The sequence below is a fragment of the Apus apus genome, chromosome 3, assembly GCF_020740795.1.
Source record: "Apus apus isolate bApuApu2 chromosome 3, bApuApu2.pri.cur, whole genome shotgun sequence".
Classification (NCBI taxonomy): domain Eukaryota; kingdom Metazoa; phylum Chordata; class Aves; order Apodiformes; family Apodidae; genus Apus; species Apus apus.
In genome coordinates, this window is record NC_067284.1 from 66583165 (window position 1) to 66603865 (window position 20701).

Sequence of the window (20701 nt, forward strand, 5' to 3'; positions counted from 1 at the left end):
ATTGTCTTTTTGTTGCCACTTCAACCCCCCCCACCCCATTCTTTCTACAACTAACTGACTCAAAATAGAAACACAGAATTACTTCTATAAAGTTTTCTGGCTTTATTTGCATTTTTCCTTCAAAAGTAGTAGCAGAGGATAGAAAGTGCCACTGGCACTTTCCATACCAGCACAAAATTCTGAGTTATTAAAAACTGGCTCTTCACACTGGGAAATGTCTTTATTATTTTTTATCAGCAATACAAATTATTCTGGGTATAGAACTGTGATTAAATCGAAACACAGTTTTAATTGCAGAGTAACAAGTGGCTGTCCATCACCCCCATTGTGACAAACCTGGCCAACAGACTTAATCCAGAAATGTCATTTGTCCCACTCCAAAGAAATATAGATTCAGCCCTGGACCTTAAAAGAAATTACCTCCTAGGACCACAAAAGGGGACAGAGAAGAGCTAGCTTATGCAGACAGGTAAAAAACCAGCATGCTTAGGACAAGATGACATTGTACTGTCTGAGAGAAATAATGTAAGTAGGCCATACGAGTTACTCAATGCCACTCAGTAGAAAATGGAGAGCAACTTCAAAATACAAAGCACAGCTATAAAATTCTTCTCACATGCTGTCCTATATAGAAACTAAGCAAGACACGACAAGCTGACATACGCTTAAAGCAGGGTGTATGGTTCACACCAGACATCCTGTTACGGATGTGAAGTCCTGAGGTGGTAAAGAGCATTTCCAAGCACCAAAAAAAGCCACAAAGCCTGCAGGAGAGTGCACAGCTCTCTGACAGGATGCTCGACACATGCCTCTTGCTCAGCATGGCAGCTGTTTCTCTCTGTAGAGGTCTTTCTGCCAGGTTAAGTAATAGCACACAGTGACAGCAGATCAACTGGGCTGCTATGACCACCAGGTGAAGTGTTCCAGTTTGGTGACATTAAATGAGAGTAAAATCTCAGTACTCTACAAACTGAGTCTCAGGCCAAGCAATACAGTGCAGACCCAGATATCTGTACTATTAAGCTAAAAATCAGAGATCAAACAAGGGGAAAAAAACCAAAACCAACAAAAAACACTGAACACACAACAAAAACACAAACCCAAAACCCCCAAAAGACTTAGAATACATTGTTAAAGTAAGACTTGAAAAATTCTGTTGAATTGGACTGATTGCAGCATAACCTTATGTCATCATTACACCCAACTGTGAAACAGACTACTGATGTGCTATTTATATTTCTGAACTCTACTTAATTCAGTCAACTTTTAGACAGCTCATCTAATTTAGATGTTAAACCTGTGAGATTAATGCCTTTAGAAATTTTTTATTCTACTTTCTAATTTGTACTGTAGATAGAGGATTTAGCTGCACACACGAACAACATATTGTCATGTTATACATATATAGATATATGTACCCCAGTGATAACCGAGTATCCAATAATAGATTTCATTGTATTAAAAAGTTACACACTTTACATGAAAAGATCTTTCTTTCTTATTTCACAGAGTATTCATAATACTGACTGGACCTTCTTCTGTCGTAGCAAAGTTAATGTTTTCTCTTGAAAACAAGAAAAGGGATGTTTGACTATGTCCTGATTTCATAAGACAGTGTAGTAGAGTTTCTTACTTCCTCTTTTTTTGGTGAAAAGCTACAACAAACTTTCTTCAATTACAAAAAAACCCCAAACTTATTCCCCTACAGAAATAATAATAATAATAAATAATAATAATAATAATGATAATGATAATAATAATAATAATAATCAACCCCCCAAAAAATTAGAAAAATCAAACCCTTTCATAAGACTACAGGTTTGGGTTTTTTTAACACTGTTCATATATATTTTCTTGAACATGCACTTCAAGAGCTCTTCATCTTTTCCCTCCTTGCATACACCTTGAAAGATCAGACTTTTAGATTTGCCTTAAGGCTTCTCTTGCTGATGGAAACTGCAGCTGAAATTTCCACAGGCTCCACACAGCAACCTAGATTCAGAGTACAAAAAGGGATGCTTTGGCATTCTAGTTTCCAGGACACAGAATACTTTGTCTTCGGTACAAATGAGAAGAAACTAAGAAACTTGTAGAACAGTTCTGGAGAACTCTACAAGAATTTCTAATAACAACATGCACTACAACCCCTAACACCAATATGTTCCTGAACCCCGAATTCTGTTGGCTCCCTCTTGGTGCAGCTATTGAGAAACACTCTTTCCTTTACCTCCTGGGAGTTGTTCATGGTTTCTCTTTAGTTCTTGTATGCAGTGCTGCCAGAAAGCAGCAAGTTCTGTTGACAGCTCTTGCAAGAAATGTTTCTTTTAACCCAAATAGACTTGTTATCACAACCATGACATTCGTACGTAGGGCTTGCAAAATTAGGTTTCTTCCTCTGGAATGACAGTTCCCAGGGAAGAAAAAACAAAACACAAACCACAGAACACAAACAAACAAGAACGACAACAAAAAAACAAAACACACAAAAAACCCCGCGAAAACCACACACACAAAACAGATTGTTTGGAAGTTTTCAAATATTTCAAACACTTATTTTTGAAGGAACATTATGAACCAAAACTGACACATAATTGCAAACTATGTCATGGACCTCCAAGATGTGATAAGAATTGCCAATTTTATTTTTATTGCTAAAAGAGTTCACACCACTATAATTCCAAATTGGACTACCACTGCCCACCACTCTGCTTCACATTTGACTATAATTTTGAGTGGATGAAGGTAATTTTCACTCTAAGTATTATTTAAGAAGCATGCCTTTCCAGCCAGGAAAAACAAATAAAATAGAAAAAGGAATAAATTAATGCCAGTGTGAGGTTTTTTCCAAATGCATTTCTATCTAGAAACTAAGTGGACTCTGTTCTATGCCTGACCACGGCAAAACAGAACCAATGCTCTAGAGAGACAGTATCAGATGCAATATCCATTTTCTGTCATAGCAGCCTCTCCTACAGACTTAGACAGCATCACGTGCCTTAACTCTACACTCTTGTTTTTCGTCTGATTACGGCACTCAGCTTTCTTAAGCTTCAAGGAGAGAGTGATATATCAATGCCCTTTAGTGTCTGCATGGTATTTATAACTTACCTAGAAGAAAAACAAGCAGACCAAAAAAAAAAAAAATCAAAGAAAATTTACTGAATTGCTAGCACGCAAAAGATCCTGCATCCTTCCTTAAAATTATAAGGAAGCCTAGCCCTTAACACAAACTTTATCAGCTCTAGTTGCAATATCAGTTTTCTTCAAATAGCTTAATATTTATGTACTCTGATGACTGTAAGCTTCCCCAGTGCAAAGCACAAACTTACCCATTTTTCAGAATTTTTATTTAACTAGACTATTATTTACTGGAATGAAAAAACAAATGGATAAATCCTTCAAGTCATCTGCAATAAACCGAGTATGTTAGTTCACACAAAGATCACGATATTGCCAGTTCCATCTCTGACAAAATATATTCCAGGGGCATTGTTAACCTCCCAGTTATGATGGACAGACTCATCTAACACTGTTCTCTTGAGCATCATCTTCTACAAGTACAAATCCAATTCTCACACACTGAAAGTCTAAGTCAATAACATATTTCAGTAAAAATACAAGTCTTGTGAATGTTACTCTAAAAGAAAACAGAAAACATTGACATTTTGACACCACACACATTTACAGTGGAATTTTAAAAATTAAAAATGGATATTAATTGAACCATTAAAGGCCATAAGCTACTGAACATTGTAATTCAAGGACATTCTGTAGAAGAAAAAGTGTTTCCTGGTAAAATAAATTAAAAAAAACAACCAACAAACCAGACATGATGTAGGAACAAATTATGATATCAAGTGGTCTACAAATAGAAAAATCCATGGAAATTTATAATGAGAGTAATGATGAACGCACTCAGTGTTCCTGTTAGAGCCAAGTGGGCCATTTCACATAATGCCTTACAGTAGATATAACCAGGCCTTTATGTACTATTATTTTATTCCCTGACATACATGTATCCCTCAGGAACTAAAGTCTACAACACCCAGACTCTTAGCTTGGAAACAATATAATTTATTTATTTTTTTTGGTGCTGGCTATAATCTAGCCAGAATCAGAAATTTCTGAAGACAAAATGGAAAGAAGAAAAAAAAACACAGGAAAGGAAAAGGGAAAGGGAGAAATCAGTGAGATGCATTTAAAATAAATATAGCAACATCACAAAATCTATGTAGAAGTCCAAATAAATTTCATTTGCTATTTTACAGCCTAGTTCTATAATTTATAAAAATGTTTGGAAACTTCTCATGTGGCCTTTGTTCTTTAACAATTTGAATAACAGAGTATGTTCAACTTTAACTAAATTTCCCCTATTTTACCCAGATAATTTATGAACATGCCAAACAGTTCAGGCACTCCAGAGGTCTCTGTAGGACTTCACCAATCTGAAAAATTTCTGCCAGTGACAAGACCAATCACATTTCTGCCATCAAGGCAAACTTCAGGCAGACCTGAAAATCACTAGAAGTTACCCAACCTTACACCCTCGCCTTGGTGTACCTGGACTCATGAAATAGTCATGGCTACAGATGGGACATGGGAGGAGCCCATGCCACATCGATGACTACTAGAAACACTTCCCTCCAGAGGGGTAGTTCACTGACAGCAGCCCAGCACTGCTGTCCTTCTCTGCTGTCTTTCTTGGATGCCTCAGCCTTGCACAGAGTTCAGGGATGGAAGAGAGAGAGAGAGAGTTCATGAAAGACAGAGATGATGGTGCTGCACCAAGAGAAGCATGATATCAGGCTTAAGAAAGTAAGTCTGAGACTCATAGCACAAAGCCCAGAATTTCTAATCTTCACCTCAACACGTTCCTGGCTTGGACCAACAGGCTTCCTCAACCCAGACAACATACACTTGTTCAATTCTGTTCTGAGAAGTGGTCTAACACCTCTATCACCTTTTAAAGAAAAGGTTAATACAGAGAACTGGCCCAAGAAACATAGAAGCTGGATATGTTATCTATGGGTTGAGCTAAACCTTCTCCTTACATTATAAAACAGATACGGGCAAATGTGTACATAGCAAACAAAAGCAAGCAAGTGCAGAAGCAGGATCCAACAGCAATAGACACATCTCAGGAGCAGAAACAGAGCTCTGGAACAACACTTTGAAAGTAAGCGATACTCACAAAGACTATGTCATGTAACTTTACAGGTACTGCTGAAAAAAATACATTCAGCAGACCAAAAAACTGTATTAATTCTTGCATTTTAATCTGTAAGAAAAATCTGCCTAAAAATTAAGTAAAGCATCTTTGAACAGTACAGGAGAAGCAAAAATTGAGTAAGAGACAGGCACCATGCATTTCATGGACCCACCTCCTGTCTCCAGCCCACCACACAACCCAAGATGAGGCAGGCCCCCTCACATAGACTGACACAAGAATGATAAAGGGTAAAACTGGGAGAGAAGCATCACAGGACAGATCTCTGTCTCCCCCCCAAAGAAACCAAAACAAAACCACAAAAACAAACAAACACCAAAAAAAAGGAACAACAAAACAATACCAGAACATACATCGCTGTGCAAAATAAGGTAAAGAGTTATGAAAAAGTCTTACCTGCAACATAGTCACCAAATCCAATAGTAGTTAAAGTGATAACCACGAAGTAAATTGCATCTAGTGTGCTCCAGCCTTCTATGTGCTTGAATATAACTGCAGGAAGAGCAACAAACAGCACGCAGCCAAACAGTATGAATATTATTGTTGAAATTATGCGAATCTTCGTCTGACTCACGTTCCACTTCTGGAAAGGGAAGGGGAAAAAGAGGAAACCCGTTGTTAATAACATTGCGCCACTGTACATAAGCACCTATTACCCACAGTGAGCACTATATTTCTGAAGAGGGACAACGCATTACAACTCTCAAACAGGAAAAATCAAAGCAGGGGGTTATTTTGAAAGAATTTTCATAGCAAACATGACTACCCTAGGAAACATTTGGTAGCAGGGAATGCAGAGCAGGAGCGGGGCTGGGCTCTTCATTGCAGCCAGGTTTGTGATTTGGGTGAGTAGCACATGTAGCATTCATCAATTTTAACAGCTGTGCATGCTAAAGTTTTGAGTGGGGGCTAGATATCTGAGTGAGCTCCAAGCAGTGCTTGCACCTGCTTTTTTGCATCCACAAATAACTGATTAAAAAGGTGAATTTTAACCATACAGTTCTCTAATCTGGCTATACAGAAACAAAAAATAGAGTTGGAAGGGAGAGATCACCACTTCCGTACCTGCCCCAAGAAAAAAAACAAAGCAGTCCAACAAAGCCACTCCAGATACACTAGTGACTAGGCAATGTGATCATGCTTAACTGTTCTTGTCATCAGAAAGTATTCCTAATGCTTAACTTAAACTGAAGAAGATGAGATGCAAGTCTACTATTAATGATCTTATACAAGGCAAAGAAAGAAACTGCTACTTCACTCTTTCCAGCACACTTTTACAGGTGTCTTTTTTCAGACACAGATTCTTTAGATCAAGTAAATTAATTTATTTCAGTTTTTCTTCATCCATCCATTCTTGTTGCTATCCCTTGGTTCCAATCAACTAATTTGTGTTTCATTAGGTGTTGTACTCGAAACTACATATATATACAAAAATAAATCACAAAATAGAAGGATCCTTTCTTATGCTTTACCTATGTATTTATTCACACTCCTATTTATACTTCTAACTATGATATATGCTTTTTCACAGCAGTATGACATTAACCCATATTATGAGCCCCTGGAGTCTTCAGAACAATTCTAAAAAAACTGCACTTCGACATTTGTTTCCTCACATGTCATTGCATATTGTATTATTTCTTCAAAGATTGCTTTGAATTTTTCCTTCCTGAATTGAATCCTATATATTCAGACTGCTTCTAAAAATGTTTAAGATAAGTTTGAATTCCAATTCTGTCCTCTAACCTTTAATTCTTTCCATCTTGAGGTAATCTGTAGATTTAATGAACAAAGTCCTTTCTCTGTTGTGTAAACTATCAATGGAATTTAACAATACCTAAGCTAGAACAGACCACCACAATGTCCCATTTGACATGCCTTGCCAGATTTACAATTTTCCTTTCCATACAGTTTTCCATCCAGCCAATGCATGTTGGTTCAACTTAAAGTAAGGGATCGTACAAAACTGAAAATTTTCACAAAAGGAGAACAAAAATTAAAACAGACTGTTCGTGATTTACTTGTATTTAAGTTTAGTGACAAAGAAAACTGTTTTACAGTCAGCATGACCAAGGTGCAACTTTTGTAACCCAAATGACAGTAGTAGCTGGGTAATGGCAACATTAAAATTCTCTGCTCCGACCCATCAGCCTTTCCCAGTTCTCAGGGAGGGTTCCAGACTGCAACATACAGCGTTTTCATTCAGACATTGATAAAAGGGGGCAAGATGCTACCTTTTATGTTGGAGCATTCTTGCTGTAAGGTTACATCCATTATGTAAAAAGTAAAACCATTATGCTTGTGAGCAATAGGTTAAGAGACATACAGCTTGGTCTCAAATCTTTTGTACTTGCAAGCAAAATATAACATTCATTGATAAAAACCAGAAAGGATAAAAATAAAATGTTCTTATGGAACATTCTTGCCTTTTTCAGGCAAATCTCAATGGAAATGGATGTTATTCACTAGTAATTTCTCTGGACTTGAACTGATGTTTCGAAGTCAAATATTCCTGCCTTTGCTTAAAATGCTTTCAAGCTTGTGTTTACCTATTGCCTAAGAGAACTCAGCACAGCCCTAGTTTGATTTGCTTCAAAAATAAAGCCATGACAGACCTTTCATATATAGAAAAAGTGTCCTGCATGCCACATTAGGGCTTGTTGCAGGGAAACAATCCTTCTAATACTTGCAGAGCTGATGCAAACAGCTAGAAAGTCAGGCTACTTACTAAATATTCACTGGATATGACAGATTCTGCATATGAAAAGACAAATGGTATTTAATACAAGTTTTGAACTTTAGGTAATATTTATACCTACACAATTTTATATAAAGTTAGTAAAACACCTACATGATTTATTTTATAAGTTTAATTATGCCATTTATTCTATGCTTAAAAAAATCTCAGATGTTAAATAGGTGTTAAATAACTGCATTAGTAAAATACAACCTTAATAAACTTTTCTGTGTGTGAAACAGAGACTAAAGTAAATTAAGTTCCTCTGCTAGAATTCAAACCATTTGGTTGGTAAGGGCTGGCTCAACTTTGTCAACATCTGCATGAGCTTCTAGTCTGTTTGACAGGTCTCTTCCTTTACTGAAGCTGTGCCACTTTGCATGAATACTTTGCCCAAAGAAAATCAAGGGCATGAACCTCTAGGCTGTGCTAACCAGTTCAGCAGAAGAGGCTGAAAACACTTTAAACTGTAGAGCATCCTGCAGCCTAGTGAGGCGACTACGAAGGGGAGTCTAATGTCAAGGAAGCAGAAACTAACTCTGCACCATTTAGGCTGTCCTGCTGTGAGCCCCAGAGCATTAGTCACCCAAAGATCAATAAACACGGAAATGAAGATGCCTGTAGACTGTAAGTTTTTCCTCTGGTACGATGGCATCTTGAGTAGAGATTTTAAGACTTGTGATTTTAGGCTCAGAAACCAAAGGTGTTCCATGAATCAATTCAAAGCAGCAGTAATAATTTCCAGACATTAGCCCTGCGGTTGCACTCTTCCATCTCTCTGAGTCAGTACTTTCCTACCACAATCTGTATGACAGCATTTAAAGGAAAACATCACAGCAGGCTTCAGAATGTAAGAGCAAAGCAAAAATAAAATGTTTTGGATCTTGTTCCTCTTCCCAACTGTAAATATTGTAGAAAATGTTGGGCTTCATCCAATTCTCAAGTAACAACACTCAGTAACGTGTTCAGACTTTGCAAAGTTCTTCCTACCTGGCTACAATGATGAGCTATACCCTGTTTTTCAGACTTTTCATTTCACTTGTTTTCAAAACAGTGAGCATCATGAACAACAAACAAGGCAGTCAGCATACTCACAACAAAGGTATCTTCTACTTTGGCAATTCCTTTTCCAAAGATTGTCCCTAGTTGATCTCCAACACCAGCCAACAGAAAACCAAACAGAGGAATTCCCAATAAGGCATAGATGATACAGAATATCTTTCCACCTTGTGTGCGTGGGGAGATGTTTCCAAAGCCTGAATTACAAATAACTTGAGATGTTTAAGAAGTTAACATATAACATCACACATTTTAAAACGACAGTTTGCAAACAGGTCCTACTAGGTTAACCATATGACACAGCAAACTTTGTGAAAAATCAAAGTATAGATCTTATAAACTTCTTTGAGTGAAAATTAAATTGCTGCAGTGTTCACCAATTTTTTTAACATATCGTATACATACTGTGGAGAAGAAAAAATCTCACATTAGAGAAATTTTTTTTTAATTATTATTTAAATAAATGACAGCTTTTCTTATCTACTACAAGTAGTTAATATCAAGTTAAGATATGCTTTAGCCTCTGCTACCTGAAAATATCTATTACTGGACTTGTAACTGGCAGGTTGCAGTACTTGTCAACAAGATACAATTTTTACAATATGTGCCATGTTTCAAAGTGAAGCAGCCTGGAAAAAAGCCACTTGGATGAGCAAAACAGGGATGTCTAGCATAAATGGGACTGCTTAGAGACTTCATTATTTAAGATTTTGGTTCTTTCAGTGTTGCTAACAAAGCTTAGAGAAACAGTTTACAGTTTATTGCTCCGTCCATTCGAAAGCGGAAATAATTTTGTCTTCAGTGGCTTGTTGTAAAAGAGCGCCCTGATATGCCCATGATAGCTCAATTGCTGCTGGTCCACTTAAAACAGAAAAACAATACACAGAGCACAGACTCCAGCACACACAAAACACCCTCAGATGCATCTCCCAGGATTAGTAGTTTAATTATTTTCCCAAGGTCACCCAGGCAAAACCCTACCAATGAGTTTCATGAGCACCAGCACTTCGTTTTAATTCAGAAATTTCTTCTCCAAAGGATCACTCAGGGAGCAGTGGGGCAGTTGTAGTAACACCCCCACATTTTTTACACTGTTTCACTTTTCAGCACAATATGCACTTCGAAAGAGAAATACTTACATTATCGAGGGGGGGGAGGAGGAGAAAGCAAAAAAAAACCACCAAAAAACAGCCTTATTCCCCATGGAGAAATTAAACAATATTTATTTCACCTCTAGATATTTTGTCCCAATATCTGTTACCAGATCATAATTATGCAAACAGTAAATGTCATGTTAATAAGACTACACTTAGATGAAAACAAAGTTAGAAGTTCATATTTTCTCCAAATCATGACAAATAAATCCTGTCAAACTAAACATGAAGGAAAAATTTACAGGAAATATCATCAAATAGAGGTCATGGAGTCCTCCAATTTTGTATGTTTTCCCTGCACTAAAATAATTTATAAAAAAATAATCTGTCTTGGACAAGAAGAATAAAGTCACAGAACCTTTAGCCCAACCTAGTATCCTTCCCTAACACAGAGGCAGGGCTGAAATTATTGATTATTAAAATTCAGGACATTTCAGATCTACTGGGTTCACTCTCATACTTCTTACATCAAGCAGAAAACATTCTTGAGTTTTAAAATAAAATCAGCTCATCATCAACCAAAAAGGTATAAACAGATCCAAACTACTCAGTTTTTGTAAGTGTGCCTGTTAATGCATCAACAGGAACTTGAGTATTTGCCAGGGTGTAATTCCTGAGGGGTCTTAATGCAATTCAGAATCAGGGGCCTGGATATACCAGATACATAAAACTTGTCCTAAGGGATTCGGAAATTGTTCTGCTTTTTGGTTTAAGAATGGTTTTCGCCTGTTCTTCAAAAGTGATGTCTCACAAGGTGACAAAGTACCAGCCCAGTGAAGCACATGCCAAGCAAACCATTTTACTCTGCTGGCTTCTAAGTAAACTGACATTTTCTATGCATCCAATAGCTATTACAGAGACAATTGCTGCTGGGGCATACCTCTCATCTGCTGCTAACCAGTATGAGCACAAAAAGTGCTACATATTCTTCTCCCTAAACTATGTCTCAGTCAAGAAAAGGGCAGTACCTCACTTCTATACTCACAAAGTCTTGATTCTCATCCTGAAAAATGACAAGTGCTTTTCTTCATAAACAACAAAGGAGGTATTGTACTCTTAATTATACTTAAAAAAAAAAAAGTCACACATTACTGGATAAAATAATAGTCCAATAGGGAGTAGTTTATCTCTGTCCAGAGGCTCGCTGCACACAATGCAAACCATAGCACTCTTATGACAGGACATGTACTTCAGTGAACTGATCTACCACTAGGTTTCCATCACACATTAATCATACTCCCTACAGTGTCATGTTTCATAACACTCTGCTGCTGTACACCATGGCCTACTTTGAGAATTACACAAATTGTCCTTACACCCTACTCTCGGTTTCTCCAGTGAAAAGCTAATCCATCATTTATGCAACAGGAAAGAAAATGTATTTATATTTCATATGGTTGATGTAATTCCTGAGGGGTTTGTCTCAGAAAGGTAGTTTTCCTTTAAACAAAGAACAAAAAAAACCAAATATCAAAAGAATCCTGCTGCTAGCTAAAACAAAAAGAAAATTTCATTTTGAGCACTGTGCCTGGAGAGGAGCACCCAGCCACAGGAATGCCACTGCACATCCCTGCTTACCACAGAGCTCTTCACACACAGGGCAGGAATGCCTGGCACTATTGCAGCAGCTCCCTAGCAAGGGGTTGTCAGTTCAGAGTTTCCACTTGTGCTCCAGAAGCTGGCATAAAGTATGTCCACAATGGTCTTGCTCACTGAGAAACCTTGGGGAATCACCCATATCCCACCAGGCTGTCTGCTGCCTCTTCCCTCCATCTTGGCTGCTTGCCTGAAAAGGATGGGGACAGCACACACTGCCTCAGCTGTGCAGCCAGCCTCGGCACCCCAGTTCCCCCTCACACCTTCAGTTCCACACAGTTTTTCCTGTTCTTCTGGTTATACTAAAGGGATAGTTCCTAGAATCAGCTGGTTCCCCATTACGACCAATACACTTGGTTTTGACCATGGAAAACACAGCATTGGCTTTAAACTTGCTGGATTCATTGGAATGTTTCCCTTGTAGAGCTTTTAACCAACGCTGTCTGCAATGAAAAGTACAAAATTTAACTTACAGAATGGGATCAGTTTCACCCAGGATGATGTCAGTACCATTTTCAGATGTTCCTTCCCCAATGCACCCCTTCACTTCACTTTCATAACCTGGAGCACAATTTGCCTCCTAGTTTCACCAAATCCCTTTCATGTTCTGCTAAATGCTTAGCATGCCTTTCATGCCCAAAGGACTTTGTCCATTTACAATACGTTGTCTCTAACAAGCAGCTGTGGACATTGAATGCATTTTATAAGGAGCTTCCAATAACCCCTGAGTGAATAAAGAAGAAAAGACTGCTGTAAATAGATTGTAACTAATTGCTCCATTCAACAAAATAACATATTGCCTGGTTTCAGCTCCAAAGCCCTTACAGCTTCCAAGATTCAAATTGGCTTCAAGGAGAACCTCAGCTCCTTGATCGGCTACAGCGACTGAATCAAGGGTGCATTAAATGATAAAACCCAAAAGACTTTATAGGAATTATTTTTTCATTTTCATGCACCATTTTTTTGGACATATATCTGAGGATGAAAGGGTCTAACTCTTTCATCTGAAATAGATTTGCTATTAAGCCAAAATTAGTTTCTTTGATATCTACAAATACATTACTGCTGTGAGCAAAACAATGTTCGAAGTTTCAGTTTCCAAGTGGGTTCTGCCCCCTCACCCCCCATGACAAACAACAGGTTTTACTGCAAATACGGAAAAGTTTGAAATTATAGAAATTGTCATACAATTGACAAGATACTTTTGTTCGGACAAGACATGAGACTGCCTTTGCATTCAAATTTTTATAAATTGGAAGACAGGCAATTAATTTAAAAAAGGATATAATGTCTGTTGGAAGAAAAATATGCCTTTGCTTCCTAGATAGCCAGCATCTCAGTCTTTCAGAAAACTGTTAGATTCACATTTTCAGAGTTAGAAGAACAGAGACTCCAAATTAATATATTTTCCCAGACAAAGCAGGGCATCTACTGAAAGTAGCTGGCTGCAATTAAGTATTTCTCATGTGAGAGATTATAGGTGTTTTTGAGAGTTCTAGGAGTAGATTTTACTTGCAAAATTGACTGGAAAAGTGTCACCACTTATGATTCATTTCTATCAAATAGCTCAAGTGGGATTGAAAGGTCTGGGGAAGGTTTCGAACATTTTCTTTCCAAACAAGAAAATGTAAATTCAAGTACCAGTAAATGTTTTCTCACTGTTTTTGACATACCTCAGATTACACAAGACATCCATCCTCAGGTAGCAAACAAAGTGAAAATTATACCTAAATAATGTCATGTATTTTGAGACATGAGAAGCTACTCTCACTTGTAGAATTGAGTATGTGGGCAATTGATGAAACAGTTCAATACTGAAAGATGAATTACTTGGTGCACGCAAACCCTTAATTACATTAAAATAGATTACAGAAACTTGATACTGAGAAAACTCCACAGACTCAGGCACAGTCATGAGCTGATTTCAGCTGAGCTCCTGACTTCTGACTACCACAAGGCCAGAGCCAGGTGAACCAGCTGCCATGCCCTTGGCTTCAGCTACTGGACCCTGAGTGCAAGTGGCAGTGGTACTGCCGCAGGTCCATATCCACCCTGACTATGCAGCTCAATTACAGTGATTACCCTTTTCAAAGGGCACACGTATGTTTTGATACTGAATGTCAAATTGATTTTAAGAGACCAAAAGATGCTTTTTCCAGGCCCTGAGGAGCTATCTGATGAAATCAGTATGAAAGGTACCCTCGTTGAATTTTTAGTAGCTAAGATAGTTTTTCCCCTTTGGAGTGCCATTGGGGTTCAGGAGATAAATATTTTAATCCATGCCTGCTCAGTGTCAAGACAGAAAATAGGCACTTATTCATAAATAAATAAGACACCTCTTTTAGCATAAATATTGGTCTGGACATAATTAAACAAAAAGCTAGTATATATATCCATACTGGCTATGTGGAAATCTCTGAACACACTGAAGAAATACTAAAACTTGCATGTTTGTGTTCACCTTTTGGAAACATCTGCATTTTTACACCGACCTCCTTTCCTTTTCTCTACTTAGCTCTGTCCTACATTCCAAAGTCTGCCATACTTGGGTACATCCATGTCATATAGACATTTATTTACAAATAAATATTTAATGGGGCTTTATGGCTTTTGTTAGTAATTGTATAAGGGCGTTTTCAGTCTTCCACATGACACCCCTCCTAACATTCTGAAGTAGCTAGAAAATTCCTGTTCCCCTTTTTACAAATAGGTAACTGAATCACAGGTGGAAAGAAAGCCCAACTTTTTAAATATCATTTAGGCCTGTAACTCACACTCAAATCTGTGGACTATGTAATGACATTACATAGACCCTTAATTAGGGAAAGTATGGCATCTAAAGTCCTCTCAGAACCTCAGTCAAGCTTGTTTGAGACCACACAGAAATCTATTGTGAATACTTCCACAATCTATGGACTCCCTTTCTCCCAGGGCCAACACACATGTATATGGCATGGACACATATTCCATAACACAGTGCCAGAGAACATCAAGGCTGAATAAATACAAAGATTATTTGTAAATCCAAATACTTGGATTAATTTAATATTAATAACTTCTGCAGTGAAAGCACAGTAATTCCATGTAAAATACATACATTCTTTCACATATGCACATACTGTATTACTACAAGAACACTGAGGTGCTGGAGAATGTCCAAAGAGGGGCAACAAAGCTGGTGAAGTGCCTAGAGAACAAGTCGTATGACTGTCACTGTGGGAACTGGGGTTGTTTATTCTTGTGAAAAGGAGGCTGAGGGGAGACATCTCTCTACAACTACCTGAAAAGGAGGTTGTAACATGGTGAGGGTTGGTCTCTTCTCCCAAGTATCAAGTAATAGAACAAGAGGAAACAGCCTTAAATTGTGCCAGAGGTTTAGATTGAATATTAGGAAAAATTTCTGCCCAGGGAAGCAGTGGAATCACCATCTCTGAAGATATTTAAGAGACATGTATATGTGGTGCTTAGGAACATGGTTTACTGGTGGACTTGGCAGTGCTGGGTTAACAATTGGATTTTATGATCTTACAGGTCTTTTTCAACAAATACAATTCTATTATTCTGTATCTTATAGCCATTGCTCACAAGCTATTGCCTGTGGATCCCATTATGGGCACTCAGCTAATAATACTCTTCCTCCAAGTTAATTGTTCAATTTAAAAGCTAAATCACTTTTCTGTATGTGCCACTGATGAAACTGCTGCATGGATCCTGCTGAAGGAAGTGTCCTGTGCAACAACACAGGGGTGAAGATACCTCTGTTTTAAATTGCCCTCTACCATGAAGCTGAAAATCTCTGCTTTACAGAAGTTAAGCAAAATTTCTTTACTAGTCTCCACAGCTTCTGGAAGCCAACTATCCTACTAGTTTTAGCCAAGGATTTAATAGTGATGCTGTCACAAAGTATTGCTCTTTGCTTTTAATATCTCTGCTCAGCACAGCACTCTGTTTGGTATTATCTGGATTCTAACCTATAAATTTCTAATTTTTAGCACTACCATTTTTAGTTATTTTGAAGGCTATAATGTTCTGGCTTAAGCCTGAAAAAAGACATTTTATTAAAAAAACCCCTCTCAATTACCATAAGGTATAACTTCTCTTTTTCAACTATGAATAATACCAGGAAAATCTAGACTGACATTAATAAAATGTGTAACATTCAAGAAGTGACAAGACAGAGGCTGATCTGCTTTCAGCGGCTTCTTCTCATCTATGTTCCGTGGGAGCAGTAATCAAATCAATAAAACTTCTTTTTAAAGTAACAGGCTTTATATATATTATTGGGGAAAAAAACCTCCTTTAAGTTAAAGTGCTGAGCTGTTCCATGTTTAGTGGTGTTCCCCAGGGTCAGGACAGGGTCCAGTCCTATTCAATGTACTCATCAGCAACCTGGACAAGGGGACAGAGAGCTCCCTCAGCAAGTTTGCTGATGATACAAAACTGGGAGAGGAGGCTGACACTCCAGGAGGCTGTGCTGCCTTTCAGCACGACCTGGACAGGCTGGAGAGCTAGGAGGGCAGAAACTTTGTGAAATTCAACAAGGGCAAGCATAGAGTACTGCATCTGGGAAGGAACAACCCCATGTATCAGTGAAGCTTGGGGGCTGACCATGAGCCAACAATGTGCCTTCACAGCCAAGAAGGCCAATGGCATCCAGGTGGATTAAGAACAGTGTGGCCAGTAGGTTGAGGGAGGTTATCCTCTCCCTCTACTCCACACTGGTAAGGCCACATCTAGAGTATTGAGGCCAGTTCTGGCCTCCCCAGTTCATGAAGGACAAGGAACTACTGGAGAGAGTCCTGCACAGAGCCACTAAGATGATAAAGGGACTGGAGCCTATACCATATGAGGAAAGGCTGAGAGATCCAGGTCTCTTAAATCTGGAGGAGACTGAGGGGGGGAACTCATCATCAATACTTATAAATATCTAAAGGGTGGGTGGCGGAAGGACGGAGCCAGGCTTTTTTTCAGTGATGTCTAGTGATAGGACAAGGGGCAACAGTCACAAACTGGAACACAAGAGGTTCAACCTAAACATAAGGAAAAATGTATTTACTGTGAGGGTGACAGAGCACTGGAACAGGCTGCCCAGAGAAGTTGTGGAATCTCCATCTCTGGAGACACTCAAAACCCGCCTGGATGCATTCCTGTGTGATCTACTCTAGGTGATTTTGTTCTAGCAGAGGAGTTGGACTAGACAAGTTTCAGAGGTCCTTTGCAGCCCCTACCATTCTGTGATTCTGTGGAGACGTGAAGGAGCATTGTAAGGAAAGTCTCTGTATGGATACAGAAGCAACTGCAGTATTGAATAACTCACATTCAGTTGCTAAGGCAATTTCTCAAGGAACTGGATAATAACTTTTAAAAATAACGGATAATAACTTTTTTAAAGCTTAAATAACAATTCAGGTAACTCTGCCTACCAGTACAGCTTCTTCATTTCATTTAGTTGTCATTGTGCCCAGTGAAGGCTATCTGCTACTCATAAGAAGTATGACTTCTGTCTTTTTTTCAATTATTTCTTTCTTTGCTCTTACTATGTGCAGAACTTTTACCTCTAATTCTTATTCTAGCGAGATGATTGAATCATCTCCAAAACCCAAAAACTTCCACTGGCTTTTTTCTTTTATGTGAGATTGCTCTATAGGAGCAAGATGCCTGATTAACCCAGCTAGCAAAAATAAAATGTAGTTTAAAGAAAAAAGTTAATACTTCACCATATCATTAAACTTTTACTACCCGCTTCCTCTAATCAAGTACAGGAAACATATCAAATGTGACAAAGTAACACTGGTTCTGCAAAGTCATGAACAATATCAATGTGTAAACAAAATACTTTGATATTGGTCATCCACTGAAAAACAAGAACTGTGAATTTTAGATGTAATGCCAAAAACAATATATGAATAATTTTTCTGACACTGTGACTTTAATGGAGAGCTGAAATAATTTTATTCTACAGTTTGGGGGCTTTCTTTTAACACCGTTCCTTTTTGCTCCCTATCAGTAATTGAAGAAACAGGTTTGGTTTTTTTTTGTTTACAAATAAAACAATTCTTGGTGCTGGAAAATGCAAGCTCTTGCTGGCCTCTCCACCCTAGGTACAAAGCAATCCACGTTTCCCAGCAGAGTTAAACCATATCCTGCCTGTACATGCTTGTCTTTCCTACAAATAATAAAGTGTATGGAAAGTGTTGGCAAATTAAGGACTATCACTGAGAGTTACAGCAAGAAATGAGCTATGAACAGCTAAAACAGGTCAAGTCTCCAACACTTGCCCTTTCTCTCCAGGAGCACTGTTATTCCCAGAGGTGAGGGCATCCAGTTTCTCTTGTGAAATGTGTTCTGTGCCAGCACAGGTATTCTGTAAATGCTCCCTGGTTTCAGTGAAACCACAGATTTAAAAGAACTAAAAATCCCATAATCCTACAGTCAGCAGACTCAGACCTCAGATCCTGATAAACCAATACAACTGTGCAAAAGGAAGGCAGATACCATGATCTACTAGGTCAACTACTCATGCAACCTGTTTCACCTTAAGAGAACAAGTCACTATTCCAAAATACAAATATTTTACCTCATCTGTTTGCTTTTTTCTGTATATCCTGTCTCTATTCTTGCTTATAAGCTACATATACCCAGCCCATATATCCAGATCATTTATCCTGAATCAGAAATAGCCAGAGAAATTCTGAGGGAGAGCAGTCCAGGGAAACTGGGAGACAAGTAGACTACCAGGAGAGAGAAGCTCCTCTTTTGCCTATATTTAAGTTCACAATTGCTTAATCTTAGAAAGACAGGTAGGAAGGAGGACTCTTCAAGAGAAGAATATATATTTATACACACACACACATTTATTTGCACATCATGCCAAATAGTTAAGTATTATATCATTAATAAAAATGCCTCTTGACATAGTTAGTCCTAACATACCAGCATATTACAAAATACAATTTTCTCAAAAGATTTAAGGTTAAAAAAGAAAGAACACTACTATCCTTCTAAAAGGAAAAGCTCTGAAGATTTTTAATCAAAGTATTGTTCTCTTTAAACAGAAAATAAGAATTTTTTTATCAGTGAGGCTCATCAAGTATCTGAAAATATAAGGTCTTTCTCCAATGTATTTATTTTCCCCTGAAGCAATCTTTATACTTAGGACTAACACAGAATATTAATAATAATAATAATAATAATAATAATAATAATAATAATAATAATAATAATAATAATAATAATAATAATGCATAGTTAGTTTATACTGACTTCACATTTTAGCTTCTGGTGACATATGTATTATATTCCTGACTCAGCAAAGCAAGTAACACACTTAACTTTAAAAATGTTTAAATTTATCTCTATCCAGGTAACATTTAAATACCTGGAAGCATACTTATTCTGTCAGCATATAAACCTGCACAGATGAACAAACATATATACTTCATCAAAAGAAATACTTTACGGTTTTTCAATTGATTTTCAACACTGTCATGATGTGGCAGAAATCAATCCTGGAAATCTTGCTGTCACGACCTCTTTAATTTCCCAGAATTTCAAAGTATGTATCAAAAAACTTTTGTTATCGTGTCATTATCCAAGCAATTGAAGAAAGTGCAATTATGAGATTGCAAAAACATTTCAAATCCTTTAAACGAGCATGAATTAATCTCTGCTTTCACAGTTTTCCACTTTAGTGACTTCAAACTATGAAGGTGTGTGGGTTCTTTCTCTGCAGTGAGAGTGCTTCAGCAGAAGGGAGTGGAAGATGAGCACTCTGGCTCACCAGCATCCTACCAACCCTCAGTACAACTCCATGTCTTCACCCAAGGCAGCTGGTGAGCTATCACCCTGGAGGTTCTCTTTTGATTCTTTGGCAAACACAGCAGTCTAAAATGGGGATTTATAGAAAAACATGACAACAAGCTGCTCATAAAAGTCTGTGATTCTAAACAAAAATCTTAACAGAGCAGTAATTTCAAAATAAAATTGTCTCTATATGCATGCTGTAAAGCCATTAAAAAGATTTTTGGCAGGCAGTGTGAAAGAAATCCCAAAGTCTGTGCTTTCATTACACTGAAACATTTTGGGGTTACATCCCCAACTTGCATCTGAAAGAAGCCAGTGTGGTTTACAGTGGACAGGGATTTCAGCAAGTAGCAAAATCATGAGCAATTATTTCCTTCACACTTTACTTTTATAAACATAGCCTATGATTTTTCTTTTGCCAAATAAGAGGAATCATTTAAAATTCTAATTACCTCACCTGCACATTGGAAAAGAATTCAAAATGGAACAGAATACATCCAGAGACAGAGAATAAGGCTTTCAGCTAAAGGTCTTAAATTTACATAATCTTGCATTTCAGTTCACAGGGAAAAATCACAGAATCATAGAATGGTTTGGGTTGGAAGGGACCTTAAAAATCATCCAGTTCCAACATCCCTGCATAAGCAGGGAGGCCTCCCAATAGACCAGGTTGCTCAAAACCCCACAACCTGGCCTTGAACACTTCCAGGGATGGGGCTTCCACAAATTCCCTGCACAGCCTGTTTCAGTGTCTCACCACTTTCACAGCAAATAACTTATTCCTAATGTCTAACCTCCCTCTAACCTTCCCTCCTCCAGTTTTGATCCATTACCCCTTGTCCTGTTGTTACATGACCTTGTAAAAAGTTCCTCCCCAGCTTTCCTGAAGGTCCCCTCTGGTACTGGAAGGCCGCTATAAGGTCTCCCAGGAGCCTTCTCTTCTCTAGGCTGAACAGCCCCACCTCTCTCAACCTGTTTTTGTAGGAGAGGTGGCTCCATCTCTCTGATCGTATTTGTGACCTTCCCACAGACTCACTCTAACAGCTCGATGTCCTTCCTGTATTGGGAGCTCCAGAACTGAACACAGTACTCCAGGTGGGGTCTCATGAAAGCAGAGTAGTTGAC

General features: G+C 38.0%; 1 protein-coding gene across 1 annotated transcript in view; it reads right to left on the minus strand.

The window, feature by feature from the left end:
- Nucleotides 1-20701, minus strand: part of KCNK2 (potassium two pore domain channel subfamily K member 2) — a 78959-nt gene that overhangs the window by 20559 nt on the left and 37699 nt on the right. The window contains exons 4-5 of the mRNA XM_051613559.1: nucleotides 9060-9220; nucleotides 5624-5810 (exon numbers count right to left, since the gene is read on the minus strand). Of these exons, the coding sequence (XP_051469519.1) occupies nucleotides 5624-5810; nucleotides 9060-9220 (348 nt within the window). The remainder of the gene's footprint in view (nucleotides 1-5623; nucleotides 5811-9059; nucleotides 9221-20701) is intronic.